This window comes from Tupaia chinensis, unplaced genomic scaffold (assembly GCF_000334495.1).
Source record: "Tupaia chinensis unplaced genomic scaffold, TupChi_1.0 Scaffold000550_1, whole genome shotgun sequence".
NCBI classification, from domain to species: domain Eukaryota; kingdom Metazoa; phylum Chordata; class Mammalia; order Scandentia; family Tupaiidae; genus Tupaia; species Tupaia belangeri.
Window position 1 is genome coordinate 315,476 of NW_006160062.1, and position 26,680 is coordinate 342,155.

The following is a 26,680-nucleotide window of genomic DNA, read 5'->3' on the forward strand; positions in this document are numbered from 1 at the left end:
AAAGAAAGAAAGAAAGAAAGAGAAAGAGAGAGAGAGAAAGAAGGAAGGAAGGAAGGAAGGAAGGAAGGAAGGAAGGAAGGAAGGAAGGAAGGAAAGGAAAGGGGAGAGAAGGGGAGGGGAGGGGAGGGGAGGGAAGAAAAGAAGGAAGGAAGGAAAAAAGAAAGAAAAACAATACTGATCTTTTTCTATGCTTTGTTGTCCAGAGATAAGGATTTTTGTCTTCTCTTGAATTGTCTACAGGTCCATGTAACTACTATTTGAACAGAATCCTAACCTGCTTCCTGGCTTTAAGTCTTAAGCAAAATTTTCTTAACATTTTTTGATTTTTGATTTATTAAAGCTAAAACTGTCTTTCTTGAAATTAAAAAATATATTAAAAATACCTATTTAATGACAAAAAAGAAAGAAAGGAAGGAAGGCGGGAGGAAGGAAGAAAGAAAAGAAAAGAAGGAAGGAAAGAAGGAAATATAGAGAGAAAGAAGGCAGGCAGGCAGGCAGGAAGGAAGGAAAGAAAAATGTTCAGAGGAAGTGAAACCAATACAGAGAAGAAAACAGAAAAAAAAAAAAAGGCTTAAATTAGGGGCAGTGGGGGCTGGATTACCACGGAAAGGTTTGCCTTTGTCCTGTTAGACAATGAGAAGTACAAGAAAGTTCTCAAGCAGGTAGTGATGCAATGGAGGTGCTGCCGTGCAGAATCCTGTGTTCACACAGCACGCACACACTAGCACTCATCACATTGTGTCACGGTTGTTTAGCACTGGTTCTCCTAGAGACTGCAGACGTGTGCCTGCCGCATGAAGTACAGTGCCCACACTGAGGTAGGTATTAGATAAAGTGTGAGCAATAAAACATATTGATATCTGAAAGCATAGAATTCAAAGCAGAAAAAAAATTCCAAAACAAAACCAACTCACAAGAAACTGAGGAAGCTATTTCAGTTTCATTAAAAAAAAGAAAAGAAGAAAAAATAGGCCAGTTCTATTTACACAATGGTAATACAATGCCCCGTGATGCTAAGGCCATTTGGGAAGATCTGGATTCACCATCTGAGGGCTCCCAGAATACATGCCTATGATCCTGGCTGGCTGAGGCTGGGACCACGGTGTGATGACACCATTGGGAGTACCCCTCCATCTCCCTCTTTAATTGAAGAAATGAATTTAAAAAACAAATACAGACCAAGAAGATACAATCATAAATATATACGTAGATATAAACATATATATATTTAACTTGTCTCACATTTTATAACTAATAGTATCACATATTAGTGACAAAATTATGGAGAAAACAGCCTTAAACTCCCATTGTAATTGTGTATTTAGCATATTATTTTTATTTTAAGGGGGAAAAAAGGAAAGGAGGACGGGAGGAGAGGAAAAGAAGGAAAGTGAATGAAGGGGAGAGGAAGGGAGAGGAGGAAAAGAGAAGAGTGGAGAGGAGAAGAGAGGAGAGGGGAGAAGAAAGGAGAGGAGAGGAGAGAAGAGGAGAGGAGAGGAGAGGAGAGGAGAGGAGAGGAGAAGAAAAAAGAGAGAGAAAGGGAGAGGACAAAAAGGGGAAAGGAAAAATCGATTAGGAGAGTTCAACATCGTTCAAATACAAGGGAGTTAAAAGGACTTAACCTGGATGGTACTGGCAGTAGAGAGCCATGGAAAGGAAGGAAGAATAATATATTTGTGGCCAGAATGAATACCCGATTGGCTATAGGGACAACGAATTTATTCTAAGAAGATACTCAGATTTCAGTCTTTGAGGACTGGGAAGAGGCTAACACTATTGAATAAAACTTTTTTTTTTTTTTTTTTTTTTTAAATCCAAAGGGAGAAATGGCTTGAAAGGCAAGATAATGACATGGGTTTCAGATATAGGACCAGAGCTATAGAATTTGGAGTTAAAGACCATCCAAGGTAATCTTTCATTATACTGAGAAGGCAAGAGCCCAAAGACTTTAGGGGACTTGTCAAGGCTACCCAAGTAAAGCAATAAAACAATCTAGGCTGAATTGCTTTGCAGTGAAGGTGGGATAAGATGGCCATCAAGGATCAGGATGGGAGCTACTGATCTGGGAGCCAACAAGGAGTTGGGGTGGCTAAAGTAGGAGAGTGGGAGGGAATCTCGAGGGACGAAGATAGATGGCTGTGTCCTTGGAAAATCATATTAACAGCTAATACTTATTGGGCACTTGGTGTGTGTCAGGCACTGTTCTAAGTGTGTTTGCCTAATGTTTGACCCTCTCAAGAACTCTATGAGGTACTTCTAGTATCCCTATTTTACAGATGAAGACTTAAAGCACAGAGACAAGTAACAAGCTTCAGGTCAACCAGCAGGGAATTGCAGAGACAGGATGCAACTGTGTGCAAACTCATACCACACAGTCTATCAGTCTGGAAACAGAAAGAGGAAACAGAGACAGGGAAACACCCAGAGAAGTATCATTCAGAGACATGAGAGAAAGACTAGAGTTATAGGCGATGAAGAGTAATGACAGTGGATGTATAGGTGAGAACTGTGAGCTTTTTCTATGCAATGGAAGCCTCATCCTCCCTGGTCACCACCTGCCCAGCACCCACATGCTGTCAAGCTGGCTCCATTCCTATTATTCAGTGAATATATTAAAGGAATCACCTCTCTAAGTCGTTAAGGACTTCTGGATTTATCCCCAGCTAGAGGCACTTTTGTTCCAAGACCGCCAAGTCTATGACATTTTCTAGTATTTTATTTCATTTAACACAAACATCTAGTAAATCTTTGAGGACTGGTTGAAACAGAGGTCACCCCCAAAACTTTTCTGTTGCTACTGCTCTTTTGAAAAGCCTAGCTGTGCAAGTGACTTCATTGGATGTTCAGGTGGAGTGCCTTCTCATTCGGTCAATCTCAAAACAGGGACTGGATGATGGCACAGAGGTAAAACATGCTCTGTGAGACTAGCCCGCATGGGAGTGTACTGGGTTCGCAGCTGGAGATCTGCCTGCCATGCTGGGTAAAACCGAGGGCAGTTTGCAGCATCAAGACCCTGTTGAGAGTGCTGTCTCTCCATCTCTCTCCCTCTCTCTCTCTCTCTCTAATGGAAAACTAAATAAGCAAATAAATAAACTTTTTAAAAAAAATCTTAAAATAGCTTGAAAGTGGTCGACATCATGATAGTTTTCTTTTGCTATTCATGTTAAATTTATTTATTTAGATTATTTAGATAAATATTTATAACCGTTTGATTTTCTTTTAGCATGATAAACTTTATAAATAGCCAAACACAATTTGAAAATTCCAAGTCTTAGATTTTGTAACTAGTGATAATTCTTACAACTGCAAAAGAGACTGCAGTATAATTGGCAAAGATTGGGCTGTTTTTCCTTTCTTGCAAATTCCAGGCATCTCTGATCAGTTTTTTTTCTTTTTTTAAACATGAGCTTTAGATCCCTCTAAACATATTGTTCATTTTCACTAGGAAATTTACTGAGAAGAAAAGTAGTCTTTCTCTAATATTTTATAAGGAAATAATCCTTTCAGGCAATCAAACGCTTTCACAGCATTAACACTGTTATTACCACAGGCAACTTCTGCAATTTACAGCAGTGTTAAAAACTGAAAGTTTCTCTTACATTATCCACCAAAGGCCCTTTTATGACAAATCCACTTTGATCATGGATAGGTATGTTAACCCGTAGGTCATTATAGTCTCTTTGGAAATGTCAAAGTAAACAGTTCCACATTTTGGATTAAGTATGAAACAGGCAATAGGATTCTATTCCTGTTGATGCCGTCAGGTTTGGACAAAACTACATAACATTTCTCAGTCCTCAGTTAAAAATTTTCCAGTCTATTAAGTTGTCATTGGCCAGTGAGAGTTTGTTAAAAACTCTTAAATTTTTATCTAAAATACTATGGTAAACACATCTATCATCTTTTGGTGCCTTAACCGATTTAAACATTTTTAAAACTATATTTATTTCTTCAATGACACAGAGAGAAAGATAAAGACAGAAAGAGAGACTGGCAAGTCCAACAAGGTCTTCATACCACAATCCACCCCCAGCCTCAGCTGCCCTGGATCACAGGCATGTACACCCCGTATGCAAACCAAGGTCCTTTCCTTTGTGGGTTCAGTTGTGTTACCATGGTGCCATCACTTAACCCCTAGTTAGAAATATCTTTTAAAAACTTTTATAAGTTTATTTCTTCCATGCGCAAGAGAGACAGAGAAAGAGAGAAACAGACACAGAGAGACAGCATTCCGCCACCCTCTATAGGGTCCTGATGCTGTGAATTCATCTCCAGCTTCAGCCAGCCCTGAATCATGGGCATACTCAGCGAAGTCTCTGGACAGAAACCGAGAAACTTTCCATGTGGGCCCAGCTTTACACGGTGTTGTATTTTCCCACTGTCCACTGTCCACTCTCCAGACCCTAAAATCATTTAAGTTTTCTTGTTTTTGCTTTTCTATGATGGCAGCATAGAGAAACTGGGTGAGGTTCTGTTTGTAGCAATCTATTTGTTTTGTTAACTACTCCCTTTTGTTAGATTATTCATGCTTAATAATTATTTTTATTATTATTTATTTTATTATTTTTATTTTTACATTTAATCACTGTATATCTTGACAGTCTCCAACATGCTTTCTTAGCATAAATACAGTGCATATTAGTCAAGTCAGAGAAATTACCATAAACATTATCAACAGATAACTTTTCATTTTTGTATTTCTTAAATATTTTTGTTTTGTGTTCCTTGATCCCCTCCCTCCCATCCCCCAATTACCCACTCCTTATGACTCCCCCCCCCATACTGTCTCTAGTATCAGTTATCATCCCTGCTATTTTTAAAACCCTCCCCCGATAGTTCTCAGACAGTGAATTCTACTGCTTCTCTTTCACCCTGAAATCAGCTTCCATTCCTTTTTGATTCCTTTGCTTCCTCTGATTAAATACAGGCATCCCCTCTGGAGCCACATCTGGTTGATTAAGGCAGGACTCATATCTGTGTTTTAAAGACTTGGAATGTTCCATAACTCAGCTTTTCTCTCAGTTTCCTGATAAGGGCCCAGTAGTGTGAACAACTGGGTAGGTGCTAGGCAACAATTAAAGGCACAGCTAGGGGTCTACCATTAGTGGACATCACTGCTATAGAGAACTGAATTGCATACCCTAAAACGCATCTCCATATACCTAAGAACGTAACTTTGGGTCTTGCATATGCAATCAAGTTAAGATGAGGACATATTGGGGTAAGGTGGGCACTGAACCAATATGGCTGGTATCCTTTCAAGAATGAAAAGACACACACAGACACATGGAGAGAATGCCATGTGAAGACGGAGATGCAAGAAGAGTAGCATGTGACAGAGGTAGATTGGAGGGATGTAGCCAATAAGTCTGGGAACTCCAAGAACCGCTGGCAACAGCAGAAACTAAGAGAGGCTTGGAATAGATTCTCCCTCAGTGCCTCCAGAACCAACTTGCTGATATCTTAATTATGAACTGGTAGCTGCCAGAACTGTGGGAGAATGCATTTCTGTTGTTTTAGGCCACGTTGTTTGTGATAATTTGTTACAGCAGCCATGGGAAACTAATACAGCCACCTTCAAGCTAGAGTTGTCAGGGCCTGTCACCAGCAGCTACCTCTCTGGCAGGCTCTCATGCCCAAATCACAGCCACAGACCTCAAAACATATGTATGTCTGGCATGGAAGAGGGTGTAGGATGGATGATGACTCTTATGCTTTCTCCCGCTTGCTGCCATCCTGGCCTGAATTCTAGAAGCTCAGCTCAGCTTTCCTGCCATATAAACCCTGATCTAATTCTTACCACACTTTTCTGGGAAACTAGAACCTTGTCTTCGGCCCCTGTAGCTACACTAGCCCTACTAAGATAAGGCTTGTCACCTAAAATTATGTGATATCAGCCAAACCTCTTAGCATCTGCTTGAGCCAATGTTTGTTACTTGTCTCTTAATTATTGTGCAGAGACTGCTTGATGGTCTCTTGAGGGCAATCCAACTTTCATGTCAAGCTGTCCAGTAAGAATTTTTGCTGTCACCCCCTCACCCTACCTCCCTCTCTACTTCCAGCCAACCTCAGTCACTTGCCATTCTGCCTGTGTGAGTAAGAGTATCAGGACAAGGACTTCAGACTTTGCTATGAGCTGTCCTTCACAACACTCCCAGCTAAACCTAGAAGAAGGAATGAGGATTTGCAGCCCATACCTAAACATGAATGAGTAGGTGCTCACCACAAGGACCACAGTAGATGGAAGACACTAATAACTTAGTCATGCACACAGTACTTTCCTGCCTTTTGTATCATGACAAAGAATATGAAGAGCAAGTGAAGAGCAAGGCTGCTTCTAACCTGAAATAACTGGCAATTGCCCTGCAGGCTCTGCCCTACTACCCTGAGCCTGAGGAGAACAAACTCCCACCCACTCCAACTATTCTGACTAAGAAGCTCCACCCTGAGGCCAACACAATGCATTCCTTGGGCAGATGGAGAGTGGGAGGTAACAATGACCACTGTGTGGACAGATGGCACCTTTCCCTCTGCATGACAGGACCTGACAGGCCAATGTACCCGAACTCACCTGCACTGTCCACTGTCCCTGTCGCACTCTGGGGTGGTGGCTCCAACGATGCCACTCCTGGAACAGTTGCAGCCTTCACAGCCAGCCAGGGGGTGGAAGCTGAAGGAATGCATTTCACAGGCCTCACACTGGGGCCTGACTGTGCCAGGAGGGCAGAGGCACTTCCCCGTTATTTCTTCACACAGGCGTCGGCCACAGTTGCATGCTGACCAGGGGAGAATGAGACATTATGTGAGGGTGAGGTGTTGCCTGACCTCCAGGGGGACTGCACCAACCGCCAGGATCTCTGGAGGCTCCCAAGGGGTGTGGGAGAACTGTTTTCAACCAAAGGCCTGTTTCTCAGGGCCAAGACCAACCACACCAAGTACTTGTGGTGGACATAGTGTGTGGACCCTGGACCTATTGGCTCCAAGCTAGATGCTCAAAGGAATCCACCAGGCTACCATAATGTATCTTTCTAGCATGAGGCCTCCAGTTCATCAGAAGATTCTAGAAGCAAGCAAGGAGGGGGCTACTCACAGGCTCCTTAGCACCTCTCTACCTCAGCTCAGTGTGATGCAGGTCCAGAGCCCAGGGTCAGGGCATGATGCAGCAGTGGACCCCTCACTAGAGTAGAGACTGGTTTCTGCATGGGAACTGTCTAGCCACTGCTTTCTTCACTGCCACCACATGACATGGGCTCACCCTACATCTTGGGCCACTGAATGGATCTCGGATGAAAGTCTAAGAGCTTCTCATCCAGGCAGTGGTATGTCTGTGTGCCCCTGCAAATACTGAAGGGGCTTCTAGTAGAAAGGGGACTGAGCTGTCCAAGATTCTGACAATAAAGACTATTAACACTCATTTGCTTTGTTAAGCATATAAGTCACATGGCATAGAAATCACAAGTAGTTAAATTCTAGAGCCTTGCTACTCAGAGTATGGTCCATGGACCTTCAGCAGGGGCATCACCTGGAGTTTATTAGAAATGCAGAGTCTCAGGGCCCATAAGAATCTACATTTCACAAGATCTCCAGGCGACTCTCCAGCACAGTGAAAATCAAGAAGCTCCGCCCTAAATGAGCAGCATCCCACTGGGAACCTCAGAAGACCTCTGCTGACTGGGCCTGTGTACTTACGCTTGCAGAGTGGGAAGCCATAGTAGCCGGTTCCACAGCGGGTACACTGCCGCCCAATGACGTTCGGTTGGCAGGGGCATTGCCCACCCTCAGGGCTGCAGTGATGGCCCACAGCCCCAGTGGGGTGGCACTCACAAGGCAGGGCGCCATTGTGGTAAAAGGCCACCAGGGACCTGGCAGAATTCTTACAGAATCTGGAGGCAGTCCGAGGGCTGCAGAGACAAAAAACCAGTCATGGTGATACCAGGAAAGTATGTCCAGAAATAGTCCCAGTCTTGGGACCAGCAGTTAGCGTAATGGCTATGTCGCTGGACTCCCATGTAGTCGACTGTGGTTTGAGTCCAGTCCTGGACCCAGTGGCTTAAATTCACACTAGGTGTGTGTGCGTGCATGCCCAAGATCCCAAGAGGAGAATGGTGGAGAAGGGATTGCGGCGTGGCCATCCCCCCTGGAGGGTGACTTCTCACTTTCTGTCTCTCTGTCTCTCTCTGTCTTTCTGGCAAGTGCATGTGCCCTATAGCAAAAATGTCTAAAAAACGAAAAAGAAAAAGAAAAAGTAAAAAGAAATAGTCCCAGTCTTTACTCCACCATTGCCTCCAACTAACAATGTCTCAGGGGGTGCTCTGGGAAGAATGGAAAATGCTTCAGCCTGAGATCAGTTGGTCACAGCCACCCTGGCCCCAACCATCCACTCCAGGAGGAGACATCATAGGACTGGTCAGTGGGAAGTTGGGTGGATAGAACAAACGGGTGAAAATCCACCTACAGGATGAACTATGTGGTATGAGAATTCTACCTCAAAAGGAGAATATTTTTTGAAAAGCACACCTATCTGTATAATATATAATAAATTTGATATGACAAATTGGGGACCAGGAGATAGTCCAGTGGTAATGCAACTGGACACAGGTGGAAAGGCCCTCAGATTCAAGGTTCAAAGCCTCCCCGAGCATGCCAGGGGTGCACACACATGCCCATGATTCAGGCTAGCTGAGACTGGAGTGAATCACAGCATGTTGGGGGTCCCCCTTTTTTTTTTTCTTTCTCTTTCTCTCCCTTTCTCATAGAAAAAAATATATAAACTTTCAAAAATAAAAAAAATAAATATAATAAAATGGTTATGGGTTAGGAGAATTGTCAACATTTGTTGAATGTTGTGTCCTGGAATCCTTATCTATATCTCACCACCCCTCAACCAATTGGGCCGAATCCCCATTTCACAGATAAGGCAGCTGAGCTCCTGGAAGCTGTCTGACCTCTGAGCCTTTTCTCTTAATACTTGCTGTACAGGAGGCATCTGTCTCCAGGGCCTTTGGAGCTCCTGGGTTCCTCCGGAAACCAATGAGGGGGCAGAGTGGATCTGCAGGCGCAAACAGCAGGAGCCCATATTCAGGGCTGTCCTAGCTCTTAGCAATCAGAGACACAGAGATACTCACTCAATATAAAAACTGTCTTCTCCACAATCGTTGATAAACTCGAAGGACTTGTCCACTGATTTTTTGTGAAGTAATTGGTAGTTGTAATTTTCTGCAGGCACCACCAGAACACGGACCTAAAAGAAACCCATCAGCAAGTGTTTGGATTTCCAACAATGGGGCACACCTAAGACTATTCATTATACATTCTCTTCATCAAGATCAGTGTTGTCTATTGTTAAACCCAAGACCACATGAAGCAGGATTTATGAAAAAGGAATCATGAGAGCAACCTAAGGCAGGTTAAAAGTTCCCTGCTATGAAGGGAACAATGAGCACTGGGGATACCCCTTGGAACACCTGCTTGGAGAAGTAGTTGCCTCTAGTGCTGGCTGGAGCAGGGGACTCTAAGGACAGTAGGAGCCTGTTAGGATGGCCAGGGTTCCTTGTGATCCAAGCCCGGAATTCCCCTGGATCTCCGGAGATGTCTGTTTTGTACTCTTTTGTTTTTTTGTTTTTTTGTTTTTTTTTTTGAGGTTATTTTTTGCTATGGGGCACATGTGCTTGCCAGAGAGACAGAGAGACAAAAAGCAAGAAATCACCTCCCGGGGGAGATGGCCATGCCACAATCCCTTCTCCTCCATTCTCCTCTCCGGATTTGGTGCATGCACGCACACACGCCTGGCATGAGTTTAAGCCACCAGGTCCGAGGCTCGAACCGTGGTTGACTACATGGGAGTCCAGTGACATAGCCATTACACCAACTGCTGGTCCCACTGTTTTGTACTCTTTAAAGGTAAGCAAACCAAAGTAGTAGAACTAACGTGGACCCTTATACTATGGCTTGTCCCTGCAGTTTATATCATACCTAGTACTCCTCCATGAATAACTGTAGCCCTGGTCTTTATAAATATCACTAGTTCTCTGTACCTTTATAAAGCAGACTATGACTATAACAAATGCTGAGGAATTTCTTAAATGTCTTTGTCGACTACTCACCAACTTACACTTTACAGAGAGCCTAATGCTCTGGTGTTATTAAATTCAGTGAACATTTGTCGAGACCCATGTGGCAGTCACTGTTCTAGACACATGAGACACAATGAACGAAGTCAGGCTCCTGTTCCCTGGGAAGATGACATCCTCAGAGAGAGAAGGAGGTATAAGCTTAGAATTGGAAGGTCACAGAGTAGGGCATGGGCAATGCTTCCAGGCTCCCTGGAAGGCTTTATATATGAGGTTAATCAATTCTGAGCTGGGATAATGCATCGGCAAGATTTCTCTAAGTAGCAAAGTGGGCATACATTTTTAGAAAAAAAAAAAAAAAAGGAGAGTGTGAGAAAGCCTAGCAGCATGAAGGAAATGGCATATCTGGGAGCTTGAGAATAAGTTAGTATGGCCAGAAAGGGAGGTGGGGGAGAGGGAGGCATGGAACAAGGGAACAACAGGAGAGACTTAAAGAACTGAAGCAGGTCATGAGGACCCTGGATGCAGGGGAAGCACAGGGACCGAGGGAAGTACGTGAACCATTTCCTGCCAGTGGCAAGGAACTCAGAAAGGGCGGTGAATAATGTAGCTGGATCAGATCCACTTTAGCCAGTAGGTAACTGCCAGGAGTATGGAGGATGGACTAGAGGAAGGTGGAACCGAGGAAAGGAGACCATGGCAGGACAACTTGGCCCAGTCACTTGGAGAAAGATGGTCAGGCAGGCAATGGGACTAAAATAGATTGGATGCATCTGAAAGACAAGGCAGAGGGAGAAGACCACGGAGACAAATCACAGTAGCAGAGCAGGCAGAGAGGAGGCAGTCCTCATGACTCTGGGCAGTGGGCAGACCACTGGGTACCAACACTGAAGGTATTGAGCAGGGTAGAGGGACCAGAACTGTTCAGGTAGCAAGCTGAGTTTGAAGTACTTGTGAGATCTGGCTATAGAGATGGGCAGGAGATGGCCAGGTAATCAACTTAGAGTTCAGAAAATATCAGCAATACATTTACAGATGTGGATGTCATTCCCACAGAGAAGAATGGAATCAAAGGCATGGATGATGCTATCTGAAGATAGATGATATAGCAAGGAGTTTAGTGTGGACTACACAGGAGCTCCAAGATACGGAGACAAAAGAAGAGAAGTCATGGAAGGAGAACTAGAGAAAATGGGAGATAACTGAGAGAAAATAGATGTAGAAGCCAAAAGAAGTTTCAAGAAGAAAAGTGTGTGAAATGCTTTGGAGAAAGAGAACAGTCAGATAAGGAGGAAACAAGGACTGGTAGATAGACGATGTGCTTCCTCTTTATCACTCCTAGTGCCCTTGATTTTAGTTGTCACCTTCTGTTTGTTTGTTTGTTTATGGTAAAAGATACCTGTAAAATTTAAACATTTTCTATAAATATGAACGGGTTTCAAAAAGTTTGTAGAAAAATAAAGTACAAGTTTATATTTCATGCAAAACAAATTTTGAAATCCATGCACAGTTTTTTCATTAAGATGCATATTCCCTGAGCTGTTAGAAGGCTCCTCATGTGACTCCTTGGAAGAATTGCTGCCACTAGTCAGACAGACACACAGAGTGACCAGCCAAAGCAGAGACATGAGAATAAAATTGAAGGACAAGCAGAACACACCAAAACTAAGGACTTTCCTTCTGGAACCTTCACAGTTACAGCCACCTCGGGCTCTGAGATGTCAAATTCAATCTGGCCTTCAGTAAGCACTTGATCCTGGCAGCCAAGCACATGGGGGCAAAAAGAGGCACGGAAGGAACCTAGACAGAGGAGAGAGAAGAAGTCCTGTCACATGACTTCAAGGACAATGGGAGGCGGAGCCTGCTCACTCAGCTCACCTGACAGCGGCTGCCCTCTGTCCACAAACACCTGTGCAGGGAACATCGGGTGGTCTGCTTGATAATAATGGATGACAAAGACATATCGGCCCAGGTGTGGTATGTGTCCTCTCAGGGTCACTTGGTTCTAAGAGAGGGGAGAAAACACATAAAACTTTCAAGCTGAAGAATTAGGAATAATTAGAATCACAGAGTATTTAGAGACTAAAAACAAAACAATCTAGATATTTACCCAAGTGAAATACCTGCCTATATTCACATAGAAACCTGCATGAGAATATCTGTATCAGTCTTATTTGCAATCAAAAAACTGGAAACAAACTAAACATCCTCCATATCTTCACATGAATTTTTATAGCAGCATTATTGCTAACACAAAAACTGGAAATGTACTAAACATTCCTCACCTGCTAGATGGACAAACAGTGGTAATTTGTTAAATCAGGTTAGAGAACTGTTTAGCAGTGTTTATCAAGGTTGAACAATTGCACTCCTCAGCCCCTACCCATCCAAAATGTATATGTCTCCCAAAAGGGTGTACAAGAATGTTCGTAGCAGGACTACTCATAAAAATCATGCAGTTGAGAGTCTAACTCCATTTTTGATGTTTTCCCACTGAGAGTTGCCAAGTCTCATCATTCTCTTCAGGCCTTTTGTATATACCTGGATAAGTCAGTAAGAGTCTGCCTCCCTTAGCATGGGTGGGAAGTTCAAACACTCAATTCCAAACCACAGAAGAGGGAGCCCTCATCCTGGACTTCGCCGGTACTCTCCCCATTCCCACCAACCATAATAAAAACCAGAACCTCACTCCTCCTTCTGCTCAAGCTTGAGTGGGAACCCTGCTCTCCCCAGAAAGCCTCACAATGTGAGCTTTCAGATGACAACCATGACTCAAGGAAGGTAAATAACTTATTAAAGATCAGACACTAATTTGATACCAACCCAGGACCAGAACTCTGTAATTTTGATCTCAACTCATTTCCCCCTACTAGTCCAGGCTCCTTTCCCACATAAGATACTATTCCTTTTTATCTCTCAGACCTGTTCATTTCCAAACTTGATGCAATGTGAACTGACACAAACCATCTTTGAGATTACTAGGACTTAGTAATTGTCCATTTTCATTAAAACATTAAGTATATTTCCATAGTCAGAACTAAAACACTTTGTGATTTTATAGTTTACACTGTAGACCATATCATATTTCACTATAATATTAAATCTATATTACATTATACATCACCTTTGTCCTCTAAATGGTCGATCAATAAATGTTTATTAAGAATTTTCTACCTGAAAGGTACTGTGCTGGAACAGTGGAGAATATAAAAAAGCTTATTAGCCACAACAGCTATTCAAAAAGTCTTAGAACCCATCTTGGAAAAAGAACTTATAAAGTCAATGAGGTTAAACAGCAGCAGTCCATGAAAATCTGAGAGATCACAATGGGCCCTGAAAAATTTCCAAATGACTATGTGGAAGAACTCAGGAGGGCAAGACCACATCAGTCTGGGATAGTCATAGACAAAATTAACCAGATGCCTGCATTTCTGGGATTCTCCACAGTGAAAGTGAAGAGTCTCCAATTTTAGGGGCATCAGAACCCCCCAGAGGGTTTGTTGAAACACACAGCTGGGCCTTACCTCCAGAGCTTCTGATTCAGTGGGTCTGGGGTGGGCCCTGCAAGTCTGCCTTTCTAACAAATTCCCAAGTACTGGATACTGCTAATGTGGGGGTCACACTCTGAGAGCCCCTGATGTATAAGTAGCACTTTGGAGGGGAGTTCTACCTGTGGTGCCTTCAGGGTGATTCCAGTAACAATACTGGCAGAAGGTGTAGAATCCTGGAGCAGAGGAGAGAGAGGCTCACCACTTGGAACATCTAAAATTAATGCTTTTGGAGGAGTTTCATGAGCCAGGGAGACACAGGTGGCACTGAAAAATATAATATTTAAAATTTTTATTTTATTTATTTTTTAAATTTACCAGAAGGCTTATGCACTCATTGGAGAGAGAGAGAGAAAGGGTAAGCGATAAAGCACCTCCCATAGGGAATGTCACACGACATTCCCTTTTCTCCATCTCTCCTCACCCTCAGGATCCTGAGCACACAGCACATGTGCCTAGTGTGTGCCCCACACCAGTCCAGTGCTTAAATCATGCAATCAGCCATGTGAGATCCAGCCACCCCAACCACCATACCACTGACTGGCTGGATCTAAAATTTAATTTTGACAAATAAAGCCAAACTGCAGAACTGTCTGTCAGAGAAGACACATGGGCCATGTGAGCAGAGAACTGTGTAAACATCAGAAGAGGTCCAGTACGGGAAACCACAGGACTTTAGAGAACTTCATACTTGGTGCCGTCTATTGGCCAAGTACATTCCAGCCACCAGCTCAACACAATTAATTCAAATAAAAAGAAAATCTCAATTTTGAAGTAAAGTACGCTAGACAGAACTTATCAAAACTGCCTTTTCCAGAACTAATGTTAATTGTTAAAATGAGCTCAATGCAATAAAACATTATTCATCTCTAAACATAAATGTTGATACTGTAAAAAAGAACAAATACACATATTTTTTTTAGGTACAGCCAGATCTGTATTATCTTGGTGATTTCTACAGTCTAATTATGCACACAAGATTTCATAACTATGTCTATGAATTATATTTTAATCTATTGATAATATAAAGCAACCCTACTAAAACCATTAGCTAGTTCTTACAAGGTAGTGTGAGATAGGCCATTCTTTCATAGTGTTTTAAATGAAGAGCCTCAGACACAGAGATGAAAGGATTGGAACAATGTAAGCCTTTTAAGGACTCAAGAATTCAGGCTACCTGCCCTCAGGGGCTTGGTTTAACCACTTCCTGGTTGCCTCTGTGTCAGCTTCCTGATATTACTGAATTCAGGAAGATTGCAGGGGTGAAATACCTAGCTGGTTTTGTTTTTGTTTTTGTCTTTGTTTTCTTAAACCCATCACCAGAGTCAGCCTCAGGGTGTGGTAGTTAAAGAAGTTAGATCCACATGGCTAATGACAAAGTTCTGACAAAGTTCCAGTCTTGGACCTGGAGGCTTGAGAAACACACTAGCACATGTGAGAACATGCCCAAAATCCTGAAAGGAGGGAAAGGTTGCAGCAGGACCATTCCCTATAGGGCGTGCTAGCTCACTTTCTGATGAGCTCATGTGCCCTCTGGCAAAATAAAATTCAAAAGAGAGAGAGAGAACTCCATCACTAGACTTTAGCAACTTTGCTTATGATCATTTCTGAAGTTAAGTATAAATGTTCAACCCTACAGGCATCACTGTATCACTCAGAGCATAAATGAAGGAGAAGGAAAGAACGTATTACCTTTGATTAACAAATCGTCCATAACTGGCAATACAGTGAACTTGAGGTCTCATGTATTCAGTTGAGAATTCCTCAATTGGTATGATACAAATTCGATGCTATTGGGCAAATATAACACAAAAAGTACATCACAGTTATCCTCAAAATCAACGGTAGGGTACCACACGCTCTTTATAAAGCTATTAAGTAAATAATTCATTCAGAAAAAAATTAATCATTATTTTAAAGTAATAGATACTGCAGGATGGCAGGCCCTACGGCATCATGATGCACATCAAATTCTTTTGACATATGGGATCACTGACTAAATCCTTTTGGAATAATTACATAAATCAAACTGAGAACAAAGTATATGAAAGTTCAAAATGGACACTTCTCAGTGACTTTTGGTGCCTGTTTTTCCTCTCCTGCCACAGGCCAGTGCTGGCTTCTTTAAGGCCATTCTTTCATAGTGTTTTAAATGAAGAGCCTCAGACACAGAGATGAAAGGATTGGAACAATGTAAGCCTTTTAAGGACTCAAGAATTCAGGCTACCTGCCCTCAGGGGCTTGGTTTAACCACTTCCTGGTTGCCTCTGTGTCAGCTTCCTGATATTACTGAATTCAGGAAGATTGCAGGGGTGAAATACCTAGCTGGTTTTGTTTTTGTTTTTGTCTTTGTTTTCTTAAACCCATCACCAGAGTCAGCCTCAGGGTGTGGTAGTTAAAGAAGTTAGATCCACATGGCTAATGACAAAGTTCTGACAAAGTTCCAGTCTTGGACCTGGAGGCTTGAGAAACACACTAGCACATGTGAGAACATGCCCAAAATCCTGAAAGGAGGGAAAGGTTGCAGCAGGACCATTCCCTATAGGGCGTGCTAGCTCACTTTCTGATGAGCTCATGTGCCCTCTGGCAAAATAAAATTCAAAAGAGAGAGAGAGAACTCCATCACTAGACTTTAGCAACTTTGCTTATGATCATTTCTGAAGTTAAGTATAAATGTTCAACCCTACAGGCATCACTGTATCACTCAGAGCATAAATGAAGGAGAAGGAAAGAACGTATTACCTTTGATTAACAAATCGTCCATAACTGGCAATACAGTGAACTTGAGGTCTCATGTATTCAGTTGAGAATTCCTCAATTGGTATGATACAAATTCGATGCTATTGGGCAAATATAACACAAAAAGTACATCACAGTTATCCTCAAAATCAACGGTAGGGTACCACACGCTCTTTATAAAGCTATTAAGTAAATAATTCATTCAGAAAAAAATTAATCATTATTTTAAAGTAATAGATACTGCAGGATGGCAGGCCCTACGGCATCATGATGCACATCAAATTCTTTTGACATATGGGATCACTGACTAAATCCTTTTGGAATAATTACATAAATCAAACTGAGAACAAAGTATATGAAAGTTCAAAATGGACACTTCTCAGTGACTTTTGGTGCCTGTTTTTCCTCTCCTGCCACAGGCCAGTGCTGGCTCCTTCAGATGCCTTGGGAGGAACAGGAGGGATTGTGGTGAGGGGCCAGAGAGCCTGCTGTTCAAAACAAGGAATTCCTTCTGCTAGAAATAACCCTTATTGATAAAGAATAACTCATATCTCAGCCAAATTTGGACTTCGTTGAAGAAACTATCTTCAGAGCTAGCTTTTGAGTCACATAAAAAACTGAATCATTGACTTATCAATGTATTTTACTTTAAATCAAAACTGTGTTACTACTTGAGTGCAAAACTAGTTTAGTAACAACCAAATTTTTTACTGAACACCACGGAGGCTGGAGGACCAGGATAGAAAATACCCCTGCCCTCCTAGAGAGTCTACTCTAGCCAGACTTGCCTCTGAAGGACATTTGAGTATTTCAAAAGGGCAAACCCATGCTTAAAAGAGGAAGATTCTGCCCTGCTTATAATTTCTAAAGCTGAAGAAGTTAGGATCACTGGGATTGTTAAGTTTAAGAACAGAGCCATGATTTAATAATGATCATTTTTTAAATCTGAAATCCAGCTACTTCTGTAGAGCAAACTCAAACTTTTTAATACTGGCAGACACAGATATTGAAATACATCAGTATAGACTAGCCTGGAATTTTCCACAGGGTGATACATGCTTAGTATTAGCAGGAACAGGAAGTTACTTCACACTTAGATGATCTTGCATTCCTGTAGATATTCGCAGTAATCTGGACATCCCTTCCTAGCCAGATTGCTCTGTCTCTGTTCATCAGAATTATTAATATTCAAGTTGTGTCATTATAAGGGTGGGTGTGAAGGTTATTTAATCTGCCACAATTAATATTTTAACTCATAACAATATATATCTAAGAAACTGACGAGTATTCCTTTTAAAATAGAGGCTTTTCTTTAAACTATGTGATTATAAATTTTAAATTTTTGATGGAATTTTTCAAGAAGCTAATAGAGACAGTACCATAGTTAAATGGGAATGAAAACAACCGATAATCAGTGGCACTTTATACTCCAACAATAATAATAAACTAGGAAACATAATGACAATAGATATTTCATTCATAATGATAACATTGAATAAAAATTAATGAAGTAGGGTTTTGTGAGATGTGTTCAGATTTGATGGCTAAATTTTATTAGACAATATAAAAAGGTCCTAACACATCAAGAGACAAGTCAGGTTCTAGATGGAAAGAATAAACATTAAACTAGTAATTCTTCACAGGTTAATTTTATAGAGGTAATGCAATCCCAGCCAAAACTTAATAGGCTTTTTAAAATATATAGACATAAACAAATTGCTTCTAAAATAGGATAGGCAAAACAGAAGCATACCAGAAAGAATCGAGCCACGTGTGCCTTGAGTTGAATGTCTGCATCTGCCAATAGTTCATACACAGCCATGCGACCTAGGTCATCAACCACAATGCTCCGGCAGAGAACACTGCAAGAAGGAATAAGAGTTGTCTCTCTTTTTTTTTTTTTTTTTTAAGATTTATTTCTTTCTTTCATGAGAGAGAGGGAGAAAGAGAGAGAGGGAAAAAAATACCTCCAATAGAGTCTTTATACCATGATATTCCTCAGCCTCAGCCCATCTGGTTCACAGGCACACAAATACTGGGAGACCTTGGGATGCAAACCCACCCTTCCCATGTGGATCTGACATTGCAGACCATTGCGTAAGCTTAACTTCTGAGTTTCCGCCATTGTGCTCCTCCCTATGGGTGCTGACTGATTTTCAGTTTCTCCTGGTATGCTTCTGTTTTGCCTATCCTATTTTAGAAGCAATTTGTTTATGTCTATATATTTTTAAAAGCTTATTAAGTTTTGGCTGGGATTGCATTACCTCTATATTGTTCACTGAGTGAACAATAAATAGTGAGTTGTCCTACATGGGGAGCTGAAGAAGGATGCAGCCCACAATTTCTGTGGGGAAAAGAACCTTCTGTCTGTGGCCGGTGCTTTACTTCTTAGGACAAAATCTACACTCTTCTTGTCTACTAGGCTTGATGGAATACTTGGTCTCCCAATACTTAATGGGAGAATAAGCCCCAAGGTCCAGAATGGCAGATCCCTAGGACACAGCCTTCTTGGAAATTTGCCAATATTTTTGGGACTATTCACAATTAATGTGACCCATGAGCCTCATGATGACTATCTCAGGCCAAATCAGTAAGTATAACTGGCTTTATTTAGTATTGTGGAAAACCCAGAGTTTGCTTTTGAAGTTCAATCTGTTCCCCTTCCTCCTTCCTTCCACATTTCTACCACTGGTGTTCCTTCCCTCTAAGCCATCAGGTGAGATACAGAGTTCAGGAAATTTAAACACTCAGTTTTGAACCAAAGTATGCAAGGCTAATAGCAAAACTCATTTTAAAAAGTACTTTAAAATTTTTTTTCCCTTTTTTTGGAGAGGTTTTCCCTATAGGGGGCGTGCGCTCACCAGAAAGACAGAGAGACAGAGAGATAGAAAGCGAGAACTGATCCCCCAAGGGGGATGGCCACGCCACAATCCCTTCTCTTCCATTCTCCTCTCAGGATCTTGGGCACGCACGCACACGCACCCGGTGTGAGTTTAAGCTGCCAGGTCCGAGACTCGAACCATGGTGACTACATGGGAGTCCAGTGACATAGCCATCACACTAACTGCTGGTCCCCCCAAATTTTTTTCTTTTAAACATGATCTCACTGCGCCATGATTTGCCTGCCTCAGTCTCTTGAGTAGCTGGAATTACATGAATGCCCCCTATACCTGGCATATAGGATGAGTCACAAATAGAACCCAGGCCTCCTACATAGCCTCCATCTGCCAAGTAGCAGTATCAACCAGTGCACACTCTCACGGCTGGGACAGGAGGCATTTTTTGAGTGATATATTCGACTTCATATTCTCTAGAAAATTTCCTGTCTAAATATAATTTGGGGCTAGTGACATTAAAACAACATGACCACCTTTGATACATATTTGAAATAATTTAGACAATGACTTCTTTTTTTTTTTTTTTCTTGGAGAGGTTTTTGCTATAGGGCGCGTGCACTCACCAGACAGACAGAGAGAGACATAGAGACAGAAAACAAGAAATCACCCCCCAGGGGGGATGGTCATGCCACAATCCCTTCTCCTCCATTCTCCTCTCGGGATCTTGGGCACACACGCACAAGCACCCAGTGTGAGTTTTAAGTCACCGGGTCCGGAATGGTGAACCGCGGTCGACTACGTGGGAGTCCAGCAACATAGCCATTATGCTAATTGCTGGTTCCTAACGATGACTTCTCTGGTGAGGATTAAAATGAGATAAAATATATAAAAAGGCAAGCAGTTTGTGGCATAGATTAGAAACCTAATAAATGGTTATTTTCTTTTCCAAGTGTGTGTATGTATGTATGTATGTGTGTGTGTGTGTGCCTGTGCATGTGTATTTATTAAAGCACATGCCTTTTGGATTCATACATAATCCTGGGAGTGAACTACAGTAGGTGATTTATTTAGACTTAGTTTTATGCTTATCTTGTATTAAATTCTTACTAAGAACTGGACTAACAGTACTAATTGGATTTATTTAACATTAGGATTAATGATTAAATCATTCATAATCACCTCTCTTACAGAGAGTAGATTTGATTTATCATCTCGCTGTTTTGAAAAGTGGTGCTCCTATTATCACCATTACTATTCTGTCAGGACATTGGTTTTTTTGGTTTTTTTTTTTACAAGGTAAGTTAAAACTCACATGAGAAATGCTGAGAAAAGTTCAAAATTCTATAGGAGATGTGGCAGTCATGAAAAGGCCTGTCCTTTGAGATAGGTGCTCAGGGGTCAAATATTTTCCAAACGCACCATGTTTTTCTGGACTGCAGTACTGGTTGCCCGTTTAGTTACATTTGTTGACATGACTGGCAAGGTAGAAAATATTCTGGCCCAGGGAAGAAATATGATGGGACTTTCCTGGGCATGATTAAATACAATGAAACTGATTCCTAGTCTAATGCAGTATTGTTCTGGAATTCCAATGATAAAAACTCAAAAAAACAGAACGTTGGCATTGTCATGTCTAGAGCCAAAATGATCTACAGAATGTCATGCAGTGCTCCCTCAACTCCATTCAGGCATCATCAGCAACACTCATGGAACCAGGGAAAGGTGTCCTTTCTAGATTTTGAAATTACTCCTCTCTTTGGCATAAACATTCTCAGAGCTCTTCTGAGATGATTCAGAGAGTCATCAGGAACATTGTGATTATTTCCTCCTGTCCCCTTAGTTGTCTCTACTTAGTATCCTGTGAAACAGGAATTAGGCAATGTAATCTGATAGGTGGGAAGACTTGGAGAGATGAATTGGTGAGTGGACTTGGATGACAGGGTATGGAGAAGCCCTGCTGAAGGCTTTGTGGCCAACAGTGCCCAGGATTCAGGCGACCTGAGGACCCATCCACCTAGGCGTGTACATTCCAATGGTCACTGGTGTCTCCTCTAGAGACAACTCATATTCTCATATTTTCAGATAATGACAATGTTCTGGAGAACTCTCCTAGGCCTCTCTTGTGCCTCTATTTTAAATCCAAATAAAGACCCAGTTGCAGTAACACAGGCAATAGGGTACCACTGCACAATTCTGGGGCTGTATGGCAAGGTTCTGGGTCAGTTTCTAGTCTGAACTGGGTATGATGGACACACCTATAGTTCTGGCTAGCTAGATAACTGTTGGTGGGGTTATTGCAGCATAACAGGACTCTATTGAGGGTTCTGTTTTTCTCTATATATTTTATTTAAAAAGCAAATACAATTACATTTTTTTGTCTCATCATCACTCCGAGAGACAAAACCTTTATATCTGCTTGTTTAGTGTTGCTGTAGACATGAAGTTCATTTAACCAATCCATCAAGTCTCAAAAGTTTTCACCCTTTTTTCAGCGAGAGATTTTTGCTACACAACACATGTGCTCTCTCAGAGAAACAGAAAGCGAGAAATCATTCCCTACAGGGGATGGTCATGCTGCAATCTCTTCTCCTCTATTGTCCTCCTAGAATCTCAGGCATGCATGCACATGTACCCGGTGTGAGTTTTAAGCCACTGGATCCAGGACTCAAACCATGTTCTACCATGTAGGAATCCAGCAATGTACCCATTATGCCGTCTGCTGGTCCCTCAAAAGTTTCCATTCTAAGCTATTACAAGTAGCTCTTTTCATAAGTTGTTTCATTTTTACAACAGAAAAATTGTCCAACTACTTTAGGTCATCATGGTTTTGACAAAGAGCAGCATGAAAATAGAAATAATAAAATATTCAAGGCCTTGGCCAAGGACCAGGGAGTTTCTTGCAATTCTCCACTGTCTGTTGGGGGACTTTCAGAGCCATTTGTTATTATGCCATTCATTTCTATTGGAAACCTCTTGTGCTGATTCTTTAATTAAAGCATGTTCAGTACATTTGCATGTATCTTGAAATATTATGCAAAGAAAATCATTTTTAATAAACCCTTGTCAGACTTCATGGAAGAGAACTTTATTGGGGAAAATTTTAAAGTCCTTTGTCAAATTCTTTTTCACCTGACAATTATCAAACATTAATTATCCCTAGTTCTGAAGGTGTGCTGTGTAGGCAGGTGTGCACCTCTAGCATTACTGAGAACAAGTCTTATTCCTTGTGCATCCATGCACTTGGCATAGAGGGTGACAGAGAATGAAAGATGTTGCAAATCTGAATTGATTTGCTATGTAGAGAATATAACTTTTTTAAAGAATCATTTAATTTTATTTATTATCATCATTAAAAAACAATTTGACCAGAGAGAGACAGAGAGAGAAAGGGAAAGTGAGAAATAAAGGAACATTGTGATTATTTCTTCCACAGGACCACCAGGTCTGGGACCTGAACCATGGTTGACCATGTGTGAGCCCAGTGCAACCATCTCATCGCCTGCTGTCCCCGAGAATATAATTTTTTAGAGGTTTATTTCTTTCATTCAGAGAAATAGAGAAAGAAAGACAAATAACCTCGACAGGGTATAACACTTTGATCCTCCCCAGCCTTCCCGACTAGCCAGGATTATGGGTGCAGGTGTCTGATGTGTACAGGTCTATGAGGAACAGAATCTGTGATCTCTCAGTGGGATTCAGCTTTACTTGAACAGCATATTACTGTTGCACCATCAAGCTGGCTCAGTATTCAGCTTTTAAAATGATGCCCACATAGAAGACTCTTTATATACACTAGGAATGATCTTGGATTACACAAAATTCGCCTCACACAAACAACAAGCAATCAAAACTTTCCAATGCAAATAAAAACAAAATTCCCGGGGCAGGTTTCCTAATTGTTCTGTTACAGGAATTTCTCCAGGAGTGGGATCAATTACCTGTACTTGCAACTATATATGTTCACCTGGCCTGCCAGAACAGACCCAGGGCTCTTCAGATTCACATCAACTAAAAGTAGCTGGTCTGCATCCGTGGCATACTCCACCACAGCCACATAATGGCCAACCTGCGGGACACGCAACCGCAGGTGCAGTTCCATCTGTCAGAGAGCCAAAGTAGATACTGTCATTCACATGTGAAATGTACCAGCTATGTTTACATATGAAATGGTGAAAACAGAGCTGAGAAAACACCCTGGAGGTATTTTTATGTGTCATCATAGTAAGAAGTATGGTCCTACCAGCAGGCTTGCAAGATAAAATACACAACACCTTATTAAATTTGAAATTGAGATAATTACTCATTGTTTCTCTTGACTTCAAATTTAATAGGCATCTTGTATTTTTATTTTCTAAATGTGGTAACCATTGTTATAGGGCCTCTACTCTTTCTACCCAGAGGTCTTTTAGCCACTTGTTTCTCAAGGCAAAAGACACTCCAAAACTTGAAGCAATAATATGGAGGCAGAGAATTGATGGGACGGGGAGGTGTGGTATTATCTGTCGAAGATATTTTGATCAACTGGACTGGGGAGAAATGTTCATATATTGAAATGTTCACTTTGTAAGCTAAATAATGTGATTAAATGTATAAAAAATTTTTTTAATTACCAATGGTAAATTAAAAGAATGGAAATGTGTCTTGAAGCTTTTAAACTGTTCTTTAAAGTTTAAATTATATAAATGCAAACAATGTAAACATGACATAGGACACTATGCTCCTAAAATAATGACTGTTAATAGCTTGTTTTTCACACTTTCAGTCCATTTTCTATGCCAAATATACATATGCATGAACATTTTGCTTTGTAAAGAAAAACTGAGATCATAGGAAGCAATTAGGGATGTCTTTGCAATATAATGTTGAGTCTGTATGGCTCCCAAGGCCAAAAATATTTACCTGCTTGCCTTTTACAGGGACAGTGTACCCCCTCCTGATATCAGCTATTGGTTAAGAGCTTGGGATGTGGAATGAGACCCTCCAGCTGTGTGTTCTTGGTGAGTTAACATCATTATGCCTTGGTGCTAGCAGGTGGCGTGGTGGTTAAGGGTGCTGGATTCCCACATGGCCAACCTTGGTTTGAGACCCGGACCTGGTGCCTTAATTTCTCCCTCTCCCTTTCTCTCTCTCTCTGTCTCTCTCTGGTCAAATAAAAAAATAATAATAACAAATGGAACAACCGCAGGTGCAGTTCCATCTGTCAGAGAGCCAAAGTAGATACTGTCATTCACATGTGAAATGTACCAGCTATGTTTACATATGAAATGGTGAAAACAGAGCTGAGAAAACACCCTGGAGGTATTTTTATGTGTCATCATAGTAAGAAGTATGGTCCTACCAGCAGGCTTGCAAGATAAAATACACAACACCTTATTAAATTTGAAATTGAGATAATTACTCATTGTTTCTCTTGACTTCAAATTTAATAGGCATCTTGTATTTTTATTTTCTAAATGTGGTAACCATTGTTATAGGGCCTCTACTCTTTCTACCCAGAGGTCTTTTAGCCACTTGTTTCTCAAGGCAAAAGACACTCCAAAACTTGAAGCAATAATATGGAGGCAGAGAATTGATGGGACGGGGAGGTGTGGTATTATCTGTCGAAGATATTTTGATCAACTGGACTGGGGAGAAATGTTCATATATTGAAATGTTCACTTTGTAAGCTAAATAATGTGATTAAATGTATAAAAAATTTTTTTAATTACCAATGGTAAATTAAAAGAATGGAAATGTGTCTTGAAGCTTTTAAACTGTTCTTTAAAGTTTAAATTATATAAATGCAAACAATGTAAACATGACATAGGACACTATGCTCCTAAAATAATGACTGTTAATAGCTTGTTTTTCACACTTTCAGTCCATTTTCTATGCCAAATATACATATGCATGAACATTTTGCTTTGTAAAGAAAAACTGAGATCATAGGAAGCAATTAGGGATGTCTTTGCAATATAATGTTGAGTCTGTATGGCTCCCAAGGCCAAAAATATTTACCTGCTTGCCTTTTACAGGGACAGTGTACCCCCTCCTGATATCAGCTATTGGTTAAGAGCTTGGGATGTGGAATGAGACCCTCCAGCTGTGTGTTCTTGGTGAGTTAACATCATTATGCCTTGGTGCTAGCAGGTGGCGTGGTGGTTAAGGGTGCTGGATTCCCACATGGCCAACCTTGGTTTGAGACCCGGACCTGGTGCCTTAATTTCTCCCTCTCCCTTTCTCTCTCTCTCTGTCTCTCTCTGGTCAAATAAAAAAATAATAATAACAAATGGAATTAAATAAATAAATAATTTTTAAAAATCACTATGCCTCAGAAACCTCCTGTGTAAAATGATGGTTAACTGTAGTACCTATCTCTTAAAATTGTTATGAGGATTAAACAAATTAGTACATGTAGAGCTCTCACAACTGTATGTGGAATGTAATAAACATTATGTAAATATAGATGAGTAAAATTGTGATTTTTTTTTTTTGCCATGAATTGCTTTTATTACTTGATGGTATTTGGTGTATCTTTATCATACATACAGATATGTTTCATTCTTGGTTGCCTATCATTCCTCAGTATCAATATGAAATTACTTAACTAATCCCCTGTTGATGGGCACTTAGGTTGCCTCTAATTTTTCCTACAGGACTTGATGCTTTATGGTCATCATACATATAGCCTATTGCTATTTCTGTAAGATTCCTAGATGTGCAATTTCTGTGACAAAGCATCTGAGGAGACTTCAAATGGTTCATGAAAAAATGGAGTTAAAGTGCAAGTTTACTTTGGTGCAAAAAATAGTTTTTTCCACAATGTGATTTTCCATGGAATTCTGAAGTCCTCTTAAAGATGCATATTTGATGCCTGAACTACTATTAGAACTATATTCCTTTGCAGTATACCCCCACATCAGCATGAAAGCTCAGGCCCACTTGGGCTTTACTACACATATAGTTGAAGTTGTCCTCTCTCTTCTTGCCTTTAGAAAATTCACAGTCACTGACCCTTTTGAACAGCTTCAAACAGAAGCACACTAATGCTATTTTCCACAACGATGTTTCTATCACTTCAATAATAGAAATATATGCCTCAGGGGAAAAATGTGGATTATCCACACCATTTTCTGACTGTGTTGTAGAGTAAAATATGGTAGTCACTGGCTTGTGTGGAGAAATCACTACCAGCATTTCTCCTCCAGGCATCTCCAAATCAGGGCTTTTCTGTCTTTTCACCACCACACAATACACACAGGTCAATGATATAGCGAGTTTTCTTACAGAAGTTATTATTGATAGCAAGTTCTAACATTACTCCATTGTAATTTCTACTATTCTTCCTACTCTTAGTCCTATGGATTGATTTTTAGAAGACTTATTGGAGCAGGTTTTGAGGAACTCAGATAAAAGATATAAAAGATGGCAAACAGAAACCTTACTGCTTGCTGTTATCAGTTATCTTTTGTTTTTCTAAGTTTATCCATCCATTTACTCCATGGAA

The 26,680-nt window shown here is 41.0% G+C and overlaps 1 protein-coding gene across 2 annotated transcripts in view; it reads right to left on the reverse strand.

The window, feature by feature from the left end:
* LAMA3 (laminin subunit alpha 3) overlaps nucleotides 1-26,680 on the reverse strand; it is a gene marked incomplete at its 5' end in the record, with an annotated part of 299,569 nt that overhangs the window by 105,634 nt on the left and 167,255 nt on the right. The window contains 9 exon segments of one of the 2 annotated variants that reach the window (XM_014591287.2): nucleotides 6,572-6,776; nucleotides 7,690-7,901; nucleotides 9,126-9,241; nucleotides 11,731-11,870; nucleotides 11,949-12,075; nucleotides 13,741-13,885; nucleotides 16,361-16,458; nucleotides 18,111-18,219; nucleotides 23,133-23,293. In XM_014591287.2, coding sequence (XP_014446773.1) covers nucleotides 6,572-6,776; nucleotides 7,690-7,901; nucleotides 9,126-9,241; nucleotides 11,731-11,870; nucleotides 11,949-12,075; nucleotides 13,741-13,885; nucleotides 16,361-16,458; nucleotides 18,111-18,219; nucleotides 23,133-23,293 — 1,313 coding nt within the window. 2 annotated transcript variants of the gene reach the window in all.